Source organism: Abramis brama (assembly GCF_963993115.1).
Source record: "Abramis brama genome assembly, chromosome: 16".
NCBI classification, from domain to species: domain Eukaryota; kingdom Metazoa; phylum Chordata; class Actinopteri; order Cypriniformes; family Leuciscidae; genus Abramis; species Abramis brama.
Genome location: NC_139978.1, coordinates 37463297 through 37478443, shown reverse-complemented (window position 1 = coordinate 37478443; position 15147 = coordinate 37463297). Strand labels below are relative to the sequence as shown.

General features: G+C 43.2%; 1 protein-coding gene across 1 annotated transcript in view; it reads right to left on the bottom strand.

Annotated features, from left to right (window-relative positions):
- Nucleotides 1-8143: 8143 nt before the first annotated feature.
- cdo1 (cysteine dioxygenase, type I) overlaps nt 8144-15147 on the bottom strand; it is a 12498-nt gene continuing 5494 nt past the window's right edge. The window contains exons 4-5 of the mRNA XM_084087204.1: nt 10162-10331; nt 8144-8797 (exon numbers count right to left, since the gene is read on the bottom strand). Coding sequence (XP_083943330.1) covers nt 8768-8797; nt 10162-10331 — 200 coding nt within the window. The 3' untranslated portion in view covers nt 8144-8767. The remainder of the gene's footprint in view (nt 8798-10161; nt 10332-15147) is intronic.

The following is a 15147-nucleotide window of genomic DNA, read 5'->3' as shown; positions in this document are numbered from 1 at the left end:
AGAGTAGTTAGATGACTGAAAATGAATCTAACCCATCTGATCTTAATTTGGGTTGGTCTGCTCCTCAGTTACATGGTTACTAGTCTGGTTTAGATCTTCATCTTTTTCTGCCCATCTCTCTTGAGAGTGATAGCAGAGCGTTTCTTGAGGGTGAACCCAGAGAGCGAGAGCACAGAGATAGAGCAGCACAGAGAGAGAGAGAGCTTTGTTTCGTGTCTAAGATTTTAAACTCAAAGTTTGCCCCCCCTCCTGAAGAGATCGGACCAATTAGACACTGGCTTTGTTTGTCTCATCGTAAATCATGCATTATCTGGGATCTCCTTACTTTCCAAGCTCTAGCAGAGAGTACAGAGGCCACAGTTTAGACATCATTACTATTATAAGAATACGAAACATTTTACACAGATTTCAATCAAGCCATCTTTTGAATCACGAGCATACGATCATACTGATATGAAACACACTTTCATTCAAACATCTAACAGTTATAACCATTAAATGACTTACATGGGATTTAAACTTATTAAAAAAATGCACATATGTGGTAGAAACAACACAGGATTATGTAGTTGCATGATGTTCATCGAAACTTGTTCTGAGATGATTTTATTTATTTTGATATGTAAAGTGTGTTGGTGTGTAAAGTTTATGGGGTTTAAGAAATTCCAATCTGAGGTCATGTATAGTTCCTGCTGACGTCTGTTTTGTTCATCTCCTTGGTCCTTAAGAAAGACGGGGTCTGTTAGTCGCAGGGGTCATGTGACCTCTTGTTAGGGCCCTGAGCAGTACCATTCTCTGAACCGATCATTCTTTTAAAAACCATCAAACGTTGACAACGTTCTTCCTTAAAGTTAACCAATAAAAGTCTTTGGTTGCAGACTCTCTGGAGCCTGGGTGATTTGAGCCTGGAATGTGAGAACTCTCTGTGGGACCTTGGTCTCTGTCTTTCTCTTAACCAGTCAGTGTTTTGGCAACAAAGCTAGCATTGACCAGTTATTTCGTTAGTGCTGGGGGCTCTTTTAATTAGTCAGACCGGTGATGCCTGGACCCCATGACAAGATTGATGAGGATACGAAGTCCTGACCAAATCTTCCCCTTTGTTCGGCAGGAAGTGGAAAGTTTGAATTAATTTTCTGGAAGAAGATTAGTTGGTGGTTGGTTCCTTCTCATTGTCGCTACAACACTTCTGCAAAACGTATCTGCAGTCACAGCTTGCATAAATTTACTTTGACCACCGAGGCCTTTACAAGAACAGTAGGAAGGCTCTAATCTGCAGGATGAAGATTTGGATTTTTGAATGAGTTTGGAAATGTAATTTACTGAGGGTAAGGTAATGCTGAGAGTAAATGGGTGGGAGCAAATTAAACTGAGACAGGCGAGTTAGGAGCAGAAGCAAACATAAGTTGCTGGTGGATGTGTTCAATTTTTAAAGAGAAAAATGATAATATAGTATTACAAAAATCAGAAGAGTACAAGTGAGGAGGAAGTGGATTATCTATCAAATCATCACGTCAATCCAGCCGTCTGTCAACAATCAGTAATCAACATGTCTACCCAATCAGCTAAACGAGTTGAGGCCTATAAACACACCGTCGACTCTCCCGTGTTCCTCGACAGTCTCCTCACACTCGCCTGTTCGCTGTCCTGACCGGGAATACTGGTGGAGCGCTCCTTATCTTAGGTGTGTTTTCATAACAACAGAACACAGACAGGTGGATGATTTGATCATTTTGGAAACACAGAATCAGTGTGAATGTTCATTCCTCCTGCAGATACGGACAGATAAAGACACGGAGAGCTGGTGATAATAATATCTGTTATCTGCTGTGAATCATCGACTCCTATGGGAAAGCATTACTGTGTTTCTCGAAACGTTTAGCACATGTGTGACCCTGGACCACAAAACCAGTCATAAGGCTACATTTTTTTAAATTGAGATTTATATATCATCTGAAAGCTGAATAAATAAGCTTTCCATTTATGAATGATTTGTTATGATAGGACAATATTTGGCCAAGATATAACTATTGACAATCTGGAATCTGAGGGTGCAAAAAAATCCAAATTTGTCAGCCAATCACACACACAAGTCCTTGATGTTGCTGCATTCACTCACAAAAATAATTTCGGTAGGAAATTTACCAAATGTCTTCATGGAACATGATCTTTACATAATATCCGAACGATTTTTGGCATAAAGTAAAAAATGATAATTTTGACCCATACATGTATTGTTGGCTATTGCCACAGATATCCCCGTGCGACTCGAGACTGGGTTAGACTGGGTCGTGACTGGGTGTGTGTCCAGGGTCACATTTCACTTGTTTTCACACACGGTCCAATTTTCTCAATGTTTTCTGCAAAACTCGACTCAATGTCCTCATTTTGCCAGGAAAACACACAATATAATTACCTCAAGTGTCACACTGTGAACTCGGATAACACACATTTATCATGTGTAAACATTAGGTAGCAAAACTGATGATCAGAATCTCAGGATTTGTTCAAGGATGCTGAATTATATATATTTTTTACTGTAATTGACAGTAAACTACTGTATTGCATTCCAAGTTCATATTTAATTCTTTGGTATTTGACCTTTTCTTTTCTAGCGCTTTTCTTCTACTGAAAGATCTCTTTAATGAATTAATGAAAATAAACTTTTCTTAAAGATTATGGTGAATTGTTTCATGAATTGTGTGTTAGCAGCGATCCAGAAAAACTGTAATCTTCCACCTTTGATCCAGTTTCTGTGAGTCCTGAGGAAAAAACACAGTCATAATGTTTTATGGGTGTTTTCTCAACTGCACTGATATGATAGTGATGAAAACATTGGGTTATGAAACCCGACGGGACCTTTCTCTCTCGACACCAGTGACGGGCCAGGCGTATCCCAGAAGCCACTGCTGTTTGATGGTAATGCTGACGATACGTGACTGAATTCTGCTCTCAGAAGCTCAATGTTCCTGCTGTATTGATTTTGTTGGCACATTATTAATACGGCCATCCAATGGGAGCGAACGACACACACGTTACGCAACTCAACATTTGGCACAAGAGTGCATGAAGAAAACACTTTCCAGCACATGAGAGAACAGAGTCACACTGGATCAGAAGCTTCCAGACTCGAGTCAATCCACTTCATTTCTACAGCGGTTCGTACAGGACAGATCCATTCAGAGTAGCTTCGGTCATAATAAGAGAATCAATAATGCAAACTTCATCAAATATGAGACAGAAGACAATAGAGACATTATTCAGCCCTTTGTTGACGGGCACTGGAGAATGTTGCTGTCTGATTAACATTTGAGCTGTGCCCCCCCGGGTCAAAGCCATTGCGACAACGCAGGCACCCTTTCAGTTATCATACAACCAATGCACTTCAGTTATGCTTGTGTTTATAAGGGTGTATGTGTGTGTGTGTGTGTGTGCGCGTGTGTGTGTGTGGATGGGTGTGTGTGTACACGCTACATCCTTTTGCAGCGTATTACTTTTTTCACTGTCAATGTTAGTGTTTGATTTTATGGTTGATGTTAGCATTTTTGTTAAGCTTTGTTGACGGGTTAGGACATTGGAGAAAGATGCTGGCCACTCAGGCGAGATCCACACTGATCCAATAATAAAATGTTTGCCAAATTTTATGCTGACCTGTATTCCTCTGACTGCCTTCCCATTGCGGACGGTATGCTTAATGATATGACTTTCCCCCAAGTAGACGCCATATCAGCTAATGAATTGGGTGGCCTGATAACCACTGCTGAGGTTCAGGAAGCCATTAACTCCCTACAGAGCGGCAAATCCCCGGGGCAGGATGGCTTCACTGTGGAGTATTATAAAACCCTTTCCGCTCTCCTCGCACCAGTTCTTAGAGATATGTACAACGAGGCTTTTCGTCAGCGTCATCTTCCGGGTACCCCATCGGAAGCCACCATTTCCTTAATTCTTAACGGTGCGTGTCCACTGGCACGGTGCGAGCGGAGCGGAGCGAGCGTTTTCAATTCATTCCTATGGAAGTCGAGCTTCACGCTCGCGCAGTGCATTTTGGGATTGATAGCGGACCGGAGAAAGCGTTGAGAGCGACCAAGAGCGTCAAAAGGTTGGGCAGTTCTCGACTTTATGCAAATATCAAGCGAAAAACGCGGTCGGCAGCCAATTGCTGTGAGGTTCGGAATGTGACGTCTGTCTTGAGAGTTTAAAAATATGCAAATTGTGCCGGAGTTTATGCTGGATTTAGTGCTTAAACCATTTTGTTTACAAATTAGACCCCTTGCAGTTGTTATAAATATGTTAAATATTTTATTTTGGATGTGTTCATTGTGATTATATTGGCTGGGTTTATAAAAGTTTATAAAATTGAAAGGATATCTTTGCTTGGTGCATTTGGAAACAAAGCTTGTCTATTTCTAAATGTAATCGCGTGCATCGCTGATGATTATACTGCCCGTGTGTTGAAAAAAAATTCGATTAAACACACTCGCAACAGACACACCCCAAAGCGGAGACGTTACAGCGTTGCCAGCGGCACTGAGCGGAGTTTTGCCGCTGTAGTGGACACGCACCGTTACGGTGCGTGTCCACTGGCACGGTGCGAGCGGAGCGGAGCGAGCGTTTTCAATGAATTCCTATGGAAGTTGAGCTTCACGCTCGTGCAGTGCATTTTGGGATTGACAGCGGACCGGAGAAAGCGTTGAGAGCGACCGAGAGCGTCAAGAGGTTGGGCAGTTCTCGACTTTATGCAAATATCAAGCGAAAAACGCGGTCGGCAGCCAATTGCTGTGAGGTTCGGGATGTGACGTCTGTCTTGAGAGTTTAAAAATATGCAAATTGTGCCGGAGTTTATGCTGGATTTAGTGCGTAAATCATTTTCTTTACAAATTAGACGCTTTGCAGTTGTTATATATAGCCTATGTAAATATTTCATTTTGGATGTGTTTATTGTGATTATATTGGCTGGTTTTATAAAAGTTTATACAATTGAAAGGATCTTTGTTTGGTGCATTTGGAAACAAAGTTGGTCTATTTCTAAATGTAATCGCGTGCATCTCTAATAATTATACTGTGTGTGTGTTGTAAAAAACAGAGATTAAACACACTCGCAACAGACACACCCCAAAGCGGAGGCGTTATAGCGTTTCCAGCGGACTGTTGCTGTTGCGAGTGTTTTTAATTGCTGCGGCAGCCAATTGCTGTGAGGTTCGGGATGTGACGTCTGTTTTGAGAGTTTAAAAATATGCAAATTGTGCCGGAGTTTATGCTGGATTTAGTGCGTAAATCATTTTGTTTACAAATTAGACGCTTTGCAGTTGTTATGTATGTTAAAGATTTTATTTTGGATGTGTTCATTGTGATTATATTGGCTGGGTTTATAAAAGTTAATAAAATTGAAAGGATCTTTGCTTGGTGCATTTGGAAACAAAGCTTGTCTATTTCTAAATGTAATCGCGTGCATCGCTGATGATTATACTGTCCGTGTGTTGAAAAAAACTTAGATTAAACACACTCACAACAGACACACCCCAAAGCGGAGACGTTACAGCGTTGCCAGCGGCACTGAGCGGACTTTTGCCGCTGTAGTGGACACGCACCGTTAGTGCTATTTGTGCATTCACGCGTTTGACGCGAATTCGCGTCTGCCGCCCGAGTTGAAAAATCTGAACTTCTGCGTCAATTCGCGCCGCGTTAACCAATCAGGTGCCTGCTTGCTGCTGTCACGTGGTGAAGTGACAGTTTATAATGTTATTTTATGTTTGGCCTCAATAAATAATTTTGTAATATGACTAAAATGCACAACAAAGCAAATAAAAACATAAAACTCGATTTCAATATATGAGAGATACTCATTTTGTATTGAATGCTATTTATTCCATATCTATTCTAGATTATATGAAACATTATTAATCTAATGTAAAGACAACAAACACAATTTAGTGTATAAAAACTAAAAAAAAAAATCACAGGACAGGTTTCACTTTTGAAGGCTGGCTCCATTTATTATCAAAACCAAAATAAATGACAGATTAGGTGGGTGCGGGCGAGGGTGAACCTCGCGCCGGGCTGTACAGCTCGGGCTCGTCAGGCAGCGACCACTCGAGGCCGAGGCCTTATACGGCCTACGCTGTCCTCGTCAGCATCCTCACTGTTAGGTCCACCAAACCTAGCTCCTGGAGCAAATTGTGAAACTCCTGAAACCCTTCGGAGGGTGGACCCGAGTACAGCGACGATGTCCCCTACGCAGCTGTTTCTGCTCTCCAGAGCATATACGAGCGGTGACTCTCTCGAATTAATGCTAATGCTAATGCTCGATAAACATCTAAAAAAAGATGGCCGCCAATAGGTTTCGAAACTTTCGCCTCCGGATTTCGCCTCTGACGTGCGTGACGCGCGTAAATTTCGCTTCAAACTTTTGATTTTACGCGCGTCAATTTCGCTCTTGACGCGCGAATGCACACAAAGTGGTCAAGCGTATAACTAGACGCGCCAGGCGCGAATTTGACGCGCTATTCGCGTCCGGTGTGAACGCACAGTAAGAAGGGGAAAGATCCCCTGCTCTGCGGCAGCTACAGACCAATCTCGCTTCTCAATGTGGACCTCAAAATTCTCTCAAAGTTCCTCGCACTCCCGTCTTCAACGATTAATGTCCTCGATTATCTCGCTAGATCAGACAGGGTTCATGCCTGGCCGACAGTCTTTCCATAACATTAGACGCCTACTCGACATCATTCACTCGTCAAGCAAGGATACCCCGGAAATCGTTGTGTCCCTCGATGCCGAAAAGGCCTTCGACCGGGTCGAATGGGGGTACCTGTACGAGGCAATGGACAGGTTTGGCCTGGGCGACAATTTTATTCTATGGGTCAGACTGCTATACTCATCCCGATGGCCTCGGTTCAAACTAATGACATGCTGTCACCCCCTTACTCTCTCGACACCAGTGACGGGCCAGGCGTATCCCAGAAGCCACTGCTGTTTGATGGTAATGCTGACGATACGTGACTGAATTCTGCTCTCAGAAGCTCAATGTTCCTGCTGTATTGATTTTGTTGGCACATTAATACGGCCATCCAATGGGAGCGAATGACACACACGTTACGCAACTCAACATTTGGCACAAGAGTGCATGAAGAAAACACTTTCCAGCACATGAGAGAACAGAGTCACACTGGATCAGAAGCTTCCAGACTCGAGTCAATCCACTTCATTTCTACAGCGGTTCGTACAGGACAGATCCATTCAGAGTAGCTTCGGTCATAATAAGAGAATCAATAATGCAAACTTCATCAAATATGAGACAGAAGACAATAGAGTCATTATTCAGCCCAAGAATAGACTAGTCATCAATTAAATAAAGAAATTAAATGAGTGAAGAAATGAAACCAAACACCTTGTAATCACGGTTTGCTTTGCTTACATGATGGAATATTAAACATCTCGCAAGTTATTTTAGCAGAAATGACGTAACCAAATTCAAGGTTATTTTGGCTAGAAGTGTGTTTCTCATAGTCGGACTATATCGGGTCTGTAGTGAACCAGTGAGATGACGGCTATTATTCCTGGATATGAAGTGTTGTTTAAACCCCTCAACAGGGAGTGAGTGATGTTGTGAATAATAATAATAGCACTTCAGTTGTTATTGGAATCTGCCCTTGCTTTTCATTGAATGATAATCTTTTCCTCTGTAGCTTTGAGTTCATTCCTGCAAATATGATCCAGAATAAGAGCTTCTGCAGTGTCAATAAACCCAGCCAACAAAAATATGTTCTAAAAATCATGTGCTATAAAAGTTAAGAAAACGTTATTTCTCAATATTCTCTGAATGTTAAAAAAAAAAATCATGTTTTTTAAAATGTTTTAGAAAACGTTAAGGGAACATTCCATTGTATCATTCTTCGAACATAATGGGAACATTACTTTTGAACATACGTAAACAAGTAACAATATTTTAAAAAAATGTTTCAGGAACTCCCCATGAACATTCTGTTATTCTGTTACTGGAAGAATGTTTGTTCCTAACTTTGAGGACAGAACGTTCCCTGTTCTCCGAGACAAGCTTCAACACGAACACGTGCAGCTTTACTTCAGATCATCAATAACCAGAGGAGTTATGAGAACTCCAGCAGTTGAAGACAAAAAAAACAAACACACGTGGCTAAATGTTTTTTTTATTTACTTGTTAAGACAAAAAAGTAATTTCCAGATTCAGGTCCATTTTAAATAAAAGCTCCAGTTTACAAATGCAGAGACTATAGACATCAATTACTGACAGCAAGATTCATAAAAATAAACTCTTCCATGCAAACGTTCATCTGGAAAGCGAATAAAAAAGCATGTGGAGGCCTGTGATTATCAACACACACACACACACACACACACACACCGATCGATGGAGAGCAAGTGCTGCGTTTCAGAGCGTTTCAGGACAGCGCTTTCAGAGGGACAAAGGGAAAGACAAATAGTTTCTTCTCATAAATTACAGACTTCCAACAAACAGCTCTCGTCCCGTACCAGCACAAAGAGCGATTACACAGGTCACAGACACACAGGAATGCTGGGAGAATGGCTTCTCCTCCAACAAAGAGCGGATTGACGCGCGGCTCATTCAGCAGCGCTAGCCAGCATTAAACTAGGCCACGATTAAGCAACTTCAATCACCACCGAGACCCTCTTCTCTTCCCACTGTCCTTTGCCAATCTTAGAAAGTGTTGGATCAAGTTTTAAACATCATTTATGTGGAAATTTGGCCGTGAGTTCCATCGTCGTTCTCGCCGTCTCAGTTGTTTTCCTGTGAAACGGTTGTTTCCTGTAAAAAAACAACATAAAAGCGGTCAAACAAAAGCACAAGCTTCTAATTAACAGATAAAGACTTAAAACCTAAAAGCGAGTGAACGACGAGCTCATTGGCGCTTTGCTATCTTATCTTATCAAAGCACAGCGCTGATGTTGAAACTATTTTGTCCAGACAGCGATTTGGTCAAAGTAAAGTTATGCAAGCTGTGACTGCAGATAAGTTTGGCAGAAGTGGAGCACATGTGGAAGATATTATCCTGTGTGAACAGACGTTACGTCACGGAGCGTTCAGGGCTTTACACACTCCGACTGAAGACACACAACATCACTGCTAATACACTGATAACAGCTTATCTTCAGATAAATACATATTAACTTTACAGCCTGAGACTCTTTCAAAGGGTTCCAGTTCATTCAGATTCACCCGATTGATCTTATCGGATCGTTTGAGGTAGAAGCGAGCCGGTGTGTGTGATTGGCTGGATGTGAGGTAAGAAGCGAGCCGGAGTGTGTGATTGGCTGGATGTGAGGTAGAAGCGAGCCGGAGTGTGTGATTGGCTGAATGTGAGGTAAGAAGCGAGCCGGAGTGTGTGATTGGCTGAATGTGAGGTAGAAGCGAGCCGGAGTGTGTGATTGGCTGGATGCGAGGTAGAAGCGAGCCGGAGTGTGTGATTGGCTGGATGCGAGGTAGAAGCGAGCCGGAGTGTGTGATTGGCTGGATGCGAGGTAGAAGCGAGCCGGAGTGTGTGATTGGCTGGATGCGAGGTAGAAGCGAGCCGGAGTGTGTGATTGGCTGGATGTGAGGTAGAAGCGAGCCGGAGTGTGTGATTGGCTGGATGCGAGGTAGAAGCGAGCCGGAGTGTGTGATTGGCTGGATGCGAGGTAGAAGCGAGCCGGAGTGTGTGATTGGCTGGATGCGAGGTAGAAGCGAGCCGGAGTGTGTGATTGGCTGGATGTGAGGTAGAAGCGAGCCGGAGTGTGTGATTGGCTGGATGCGAGGTAGAAGCGAGCCGGAGTGTGTGATTGGAATATTACAGTGTTTATCATAAATGAGTTATGGGTGCAAATCATTATAGTGTTAATAATCTTGACTCAGAATAAGTTCCTCTTGCAGCGTCTCTTCTCTTCTCTGATGATGTGGGCGGGGCAACCTGTCACTCACATGAGCTCAGCCAATAGCAAACCACAACCATCCAATCAATTCCCCACAGACACAATCAAGCCCCGCCCACATTTGTTCTTGTTCCAGAAGCGTTTCACTCGGAAATACGACACAATAGAGGAGAAAACACCAGCGTAACTTCAGTCTCATGATGACTTTAATTCTAACACACATTCGACTGACGAAACGAGGATGAAGGACTCTGGCACACTCACATACGGTGTCCTCTCCCCGTATCGGCTCCAGAAGGTCATCCTGACGGCGTTGCGGTGTCCGGTGCGCTGGTCGAAGGTCTGGCAGGCCTGGAACGGGGGACTGTAGAGGTGAAGACTGACCGCGCTCTCAGTGTGACTGACGTTCTCCACACGGTGAAGCCCGATGGAGTCTGGAACAGGGAAGCGTTTCAGGTCATGCAGATCAAAATTCTAATTGTCTGATCTGTTGCAAAAAAGTATTGTTGATGAATATAATATATTAATAAGAAATAAACGCTTTTGGTATAAGATAAGATCAGTGATTTATTCTACTTTATGATGCTGGAAACTATTATCACCTGATCATCTTTGTTTCTGGTTTCCTTTGCAACAAATTATGTGCTTTGTTAAACACTGTTGCAAACACCACAAACTCATATAAAACACCAAGAGTCAAACTGTGCAACTAAATGAAACACTGAAAATAATGACAATATTTTCAATAAAACATCAATATCTAACCTCTGTTAATTCCCAATAAGAACCTCAGAAGATGAAAGTCAGAAATAAAGTGAAGCTGGTTATTAATAAGTAAAGCTGGTAATGCTGTTTGTGGAGTTGTTTAATCCTCCTGTGCTGAGATCTTGAGAGATTTAATGTCTTCTTTTATCTTCAGCTGATTTCATCTAAGACTCTGGCTAAAGTCAGTTGTAGTTCTTGTGTTTGTCATGTCTTGTTTCATGTCTCAGTCATGTGATTCCCTGTTTTAGTCATGTGATCCTGCCATGTGTTCTCTTTTATGTGTCATGTTCTTATTGGTTCATTGTATCATTGTGCACAGGTGTCCCTTGTCTTGTCATTAGTCCCTGTATATTTCAGCCCTCATGTTTGCCTTGTTACTTTGCCAAGTATTGTTACGTGTAACCACTGTTGAGAAGCGGCACGTCCATGTCCATGTTTCTGTTTTGAGTTCCATGCCATGCTAAACCTGAGTCTCTTCACGTCATGCCATGCTAAACCTGAGTCTCTTCACGTCATGCCTTGCTAAACCTGAGTCTCTTCACGTCATGCCTTGCTAAACCTGAGTCTCTTCACGTCATGCCATGCTAAACCTGAGTCTCTTCACGTCATGCCTTGCTAAACCTGAGTCTCTTCACGTCATGCCTTGCTAAACCTGAGTCTCTTCACGTCATGCCATGCTAAACCTGAGTCTCTTCACGTCATGCCTTGCTAAACCTGAGTCTCTTCACGTCATGCCATGCTAAACCTGAGTCTCTTCAACGTCATGCCATGCTAAACCTGAGTCTCTTCAACGTCATGCCTTGCTAAACCTGAGTCTCTTCAACGTCATGCCTTGCTAAACCTGAGTCTCTTCAACGTCAAGCCTTGCTAAACCTGAGTCTCTTCACGTCATGCCATGCTAAACCTGAGTCTCTTCAACGTCATGCCATGCTAAACCTGAGTCTCTTCAACGTCATGCCATGCTAAACCTGAGTCTCTTCAACGTCATGCCTTGCTAAACCTGAGTCTCTTCAACGTCATGCCTTGCTAAACCTGAGTCTCTTCAACGTCAAGCCTTGCTAAACCTGAGTCTCTTCAACGTCATGCCATGCTAAACCTGAGTCTCTTCACGTCATGCCTTGCTAAACCTGAGTCTCTTCAACGTCAAGCCTTGCTAAACCTGAGTCTCTTCAACGTCATGCCATGCTAAACCTGAGTCTCTTCACGTCATGCCTTGCTAAACCTGAGTCTCTTCAACGTCAAGCCTTGCTAAACCTGAGTCTCTTCACGTCATGCCTTGCTAAACCTGAGTCTCTTCAACGTCATGCCTTGCTAAACCTGAGTCTCTTCACGTCATGCCTTGCTAAACCTGAGTCTCTTCACGTCATGCCTTGCTAAACCTGAGTCTCTTCAACGTCATGCCATGCTAAACCTGAGTCTCTTCACGTCATGCCTTGCTAAACCTGAGTCTCTTCAACGTCAATTCTTGCTAAACCTGAGTCTCTTCACGTCATGCCTTGCTAAACCTGAGTCTCTTCAACGTCATGCCTTGCTAAACCTGAGTCTCTTCAACGTCATGCCATGCTAAACCTGAGTCTCTTCACGTCATGCCTTGCTAAACCTGAGTCTCTTCAACGTCATGCCTTGCTAAACCTGAGTCTCTTCACGTCATGCCTTGCTAAACCTGAGTCTCTTCAACGTCAAGCCTTGCTAAACCTGAGTCTCTTCAACGTCATGCCATGCTAAACCTGAGTCTCTTCACGTCATGCCTTGCTAAACCTGAGTCTCTTCAACGTCAAGCCTTGCTAAACCTGAGTCTCTTCACGTCATGCCTTGCTAAACCTGAGTCTCTTCACGTCATGCCTTGCTAAACCTGAGTCTCTTCAACGTCATGCCTTGCTAAACCTGAGTCTCTTCACGTCATGCCTTGCTAAACCTGAGTCTCTTCAACGTCATGCCATGCTAAACATGAGTCTCTTCACGTCATGCCTTGCTAAACCTGAGTCTCTTCAACGTCAATTCTTGCTAAACCTGAGTCTCTTCACGTCATGCCTTGCTAAACCTGAGTCTCTTCAACGTCATGCCTTGCTAAACCTGAGTCTCTTCAACGTCATGCCATGCTAAACCTGAGTCTCTTCACGTCATGCCTTGCTAAACCTGAGTCTCTTCAACGTCAAGCCTTGCTAAACCTGAGTCTCTTCAACGTCATGCCATGCTAAACCTGAGTCTCTTCACGTCATGCCTTGCTAAACCTGAGTCTCTTCAACGTCATGCCATGCTAAACCTGAGTCTCTTCACGTCAAGCCTTGCTAAACCTGAGTCTCTTCACGTCATGCCTTGCTAAACCTGAGTCTCTTCAACGTCATGCCATGCTAAACCTGAGTCTCTTCACGTCATGCCTTGCTAAACCTGAGTCTCTTCACGTCATGCCTTGCTAAACCTGAGTCTCTTCACGTCATGCCTTTCTAAACCTGAGTCTCTTCACGTCATGCCATGCTAAACCTGAGTCTCTTCACGTCATGCCTTGCTAAACCTGAGTCTCTTCAACGTCATGCCTGCCAAGCCAGTGTCTACGGACAAGATGGCCACCGCACGTGTGTCTACTGAAGGGGTGGATTCTGGAATCAATATATATCTAATGAGTGATTTTAATCAAGGTATTAATCAATATTTTTCCTTCTAAATATCACATGAGTTGAATGACTTCTCTAGGCTTATGAGATTTTACTTTGTTATAGAAGTTACCAGTGTGGTATTCTCTAATGTCTGTATTAAATATCTGAGCGGAGACTGAAGGTTCTAGCCCACGCCAGTAATGCAGTAACAGTTGCTTATTTAGCCGGCTTCCAGAAATGAAATATGGACATGTTTTGTTTGAGAAAGGTCTTCAACATGTGTTAAAACATACAGTATAAGGGTCATTGGAACCAATAGTTTAAGGGACCATTTCTTTGTTAAAGTCTTACTTTCCAGTTATATTAAAGTGTCCTCTCCTTGAGAGAAAGAACGTATTATCTTGATGTTTTGAGAAGACTCTCCTGTTTATAGTTAGAGCCTGGCCAAATCCAACCTTGAAGAAGCTGTGTGTGTGTGTGTGTGTGTGTGGTGAAGGGTATAACTGCTGTGTGTGTGTGTGTGGTGAAGGGTATAACTGCTGTGTGTGTGTGTGTGTGGTGAAGGGTAAAACTGCTGTGTGTGTGTGTGTGTGTGTGTGTGTGTGTGTGGTGAAGGGTATAACTGCTGTGTGTGTGGTGAAGGGTATAACTGCTGTGTGTGTGTGTGTGTGTGTGTGGTGAAGGGTAAAACTGCTGTGTGTGTGTGTGTGTGTGTGTGTGTGTGTGTGTGTGTGTGTGGTGAAGGGTAAAAGGGTCCCCTATCTTCAGTAAAAAAATTATTTTATTTATTATAATTCTGACTCGTCTTAAATTGACTGCACTTCTGACTCCGGGTCTTAATTAATCATATCTGGTCCTTGGGTCTTTAACTCTAAATCCCCTTACACTTCGGACAAGATGGCGCCGTTCCAGAGTCTCGCCCCAAGATGGCCGCAAGACTGGCTGCCCACTGAAGCTAAGCAGGGTTGAGCATGGTCAGTACCTGGATGGGAGACTCCTGGGAAAACCAGGTTGGTGCTGGAAGAGGTGTTAGTGAGGCCAGCAGGGGGCGCTCACCCTGGGGTCTGTGTGGGTCCTAACGCCTCAGTGTAGTGACGGGGACACGTTAAAGACGTTATTAAAGATGAGACGTTAAACCGAGGTCCTGACTCTCTGTGGTCACAAAAAATCCCAGAATGCCCTTCGAAAGAGTAGGGGTGTAACGCCGGAGTCCTGGCCAACATTTGCCCATTTGCCTTTGTCCATCATGGCCTCCTAATCATGCCTATTAGGGGTGTAACGGTTCACAAAATTCACGGTTTGGTTCGATACGATACACTGGTGTCACGGTTCGATACGTTTTCGATACAGCAAAAAGAAAGTAATGCCAGAGAAATTTCCTTGATTTAATTTTTTTTAATTAAAACTAACTTTTTTACTTTGAGCAATGATGGAGCTATACTTGACTCTTCTTAGGAGCATATAAAACAAATACAGCTCCTTATAAAAAAATATTATTTCAGAAATTTTATTTCAGATTAACATTTGAGGGCATCAATTTTATTCATAATGTTGAAATAAAACCGACGTTACTTGAAAGCACAATGTTTGTTTCTTCCTGGTTTCCACGTCAGCGCTGTTTGATCCGTTAATAACGGAGAAATGTGAATGCTTCTCACTAGATCTCGCAGTGATGTTATTACTTCAGTGGCGAATTCAAATGCGTTCAGTGCTGGATCTCTTAGCGCTGTGTAGCAACAGTGTCGCTTGATCAACATCGGCTCGCGCGGCACTGGTCTGATGACTGATCAACGGTCCGTGAAGCACAAAATAACGAGTAGCGCAGTTTCGTTCCACTTTCATTGCGTTTGTCATTTGATGTTGGGCAATGTTGTGGTCGCGCCAGCGCCTC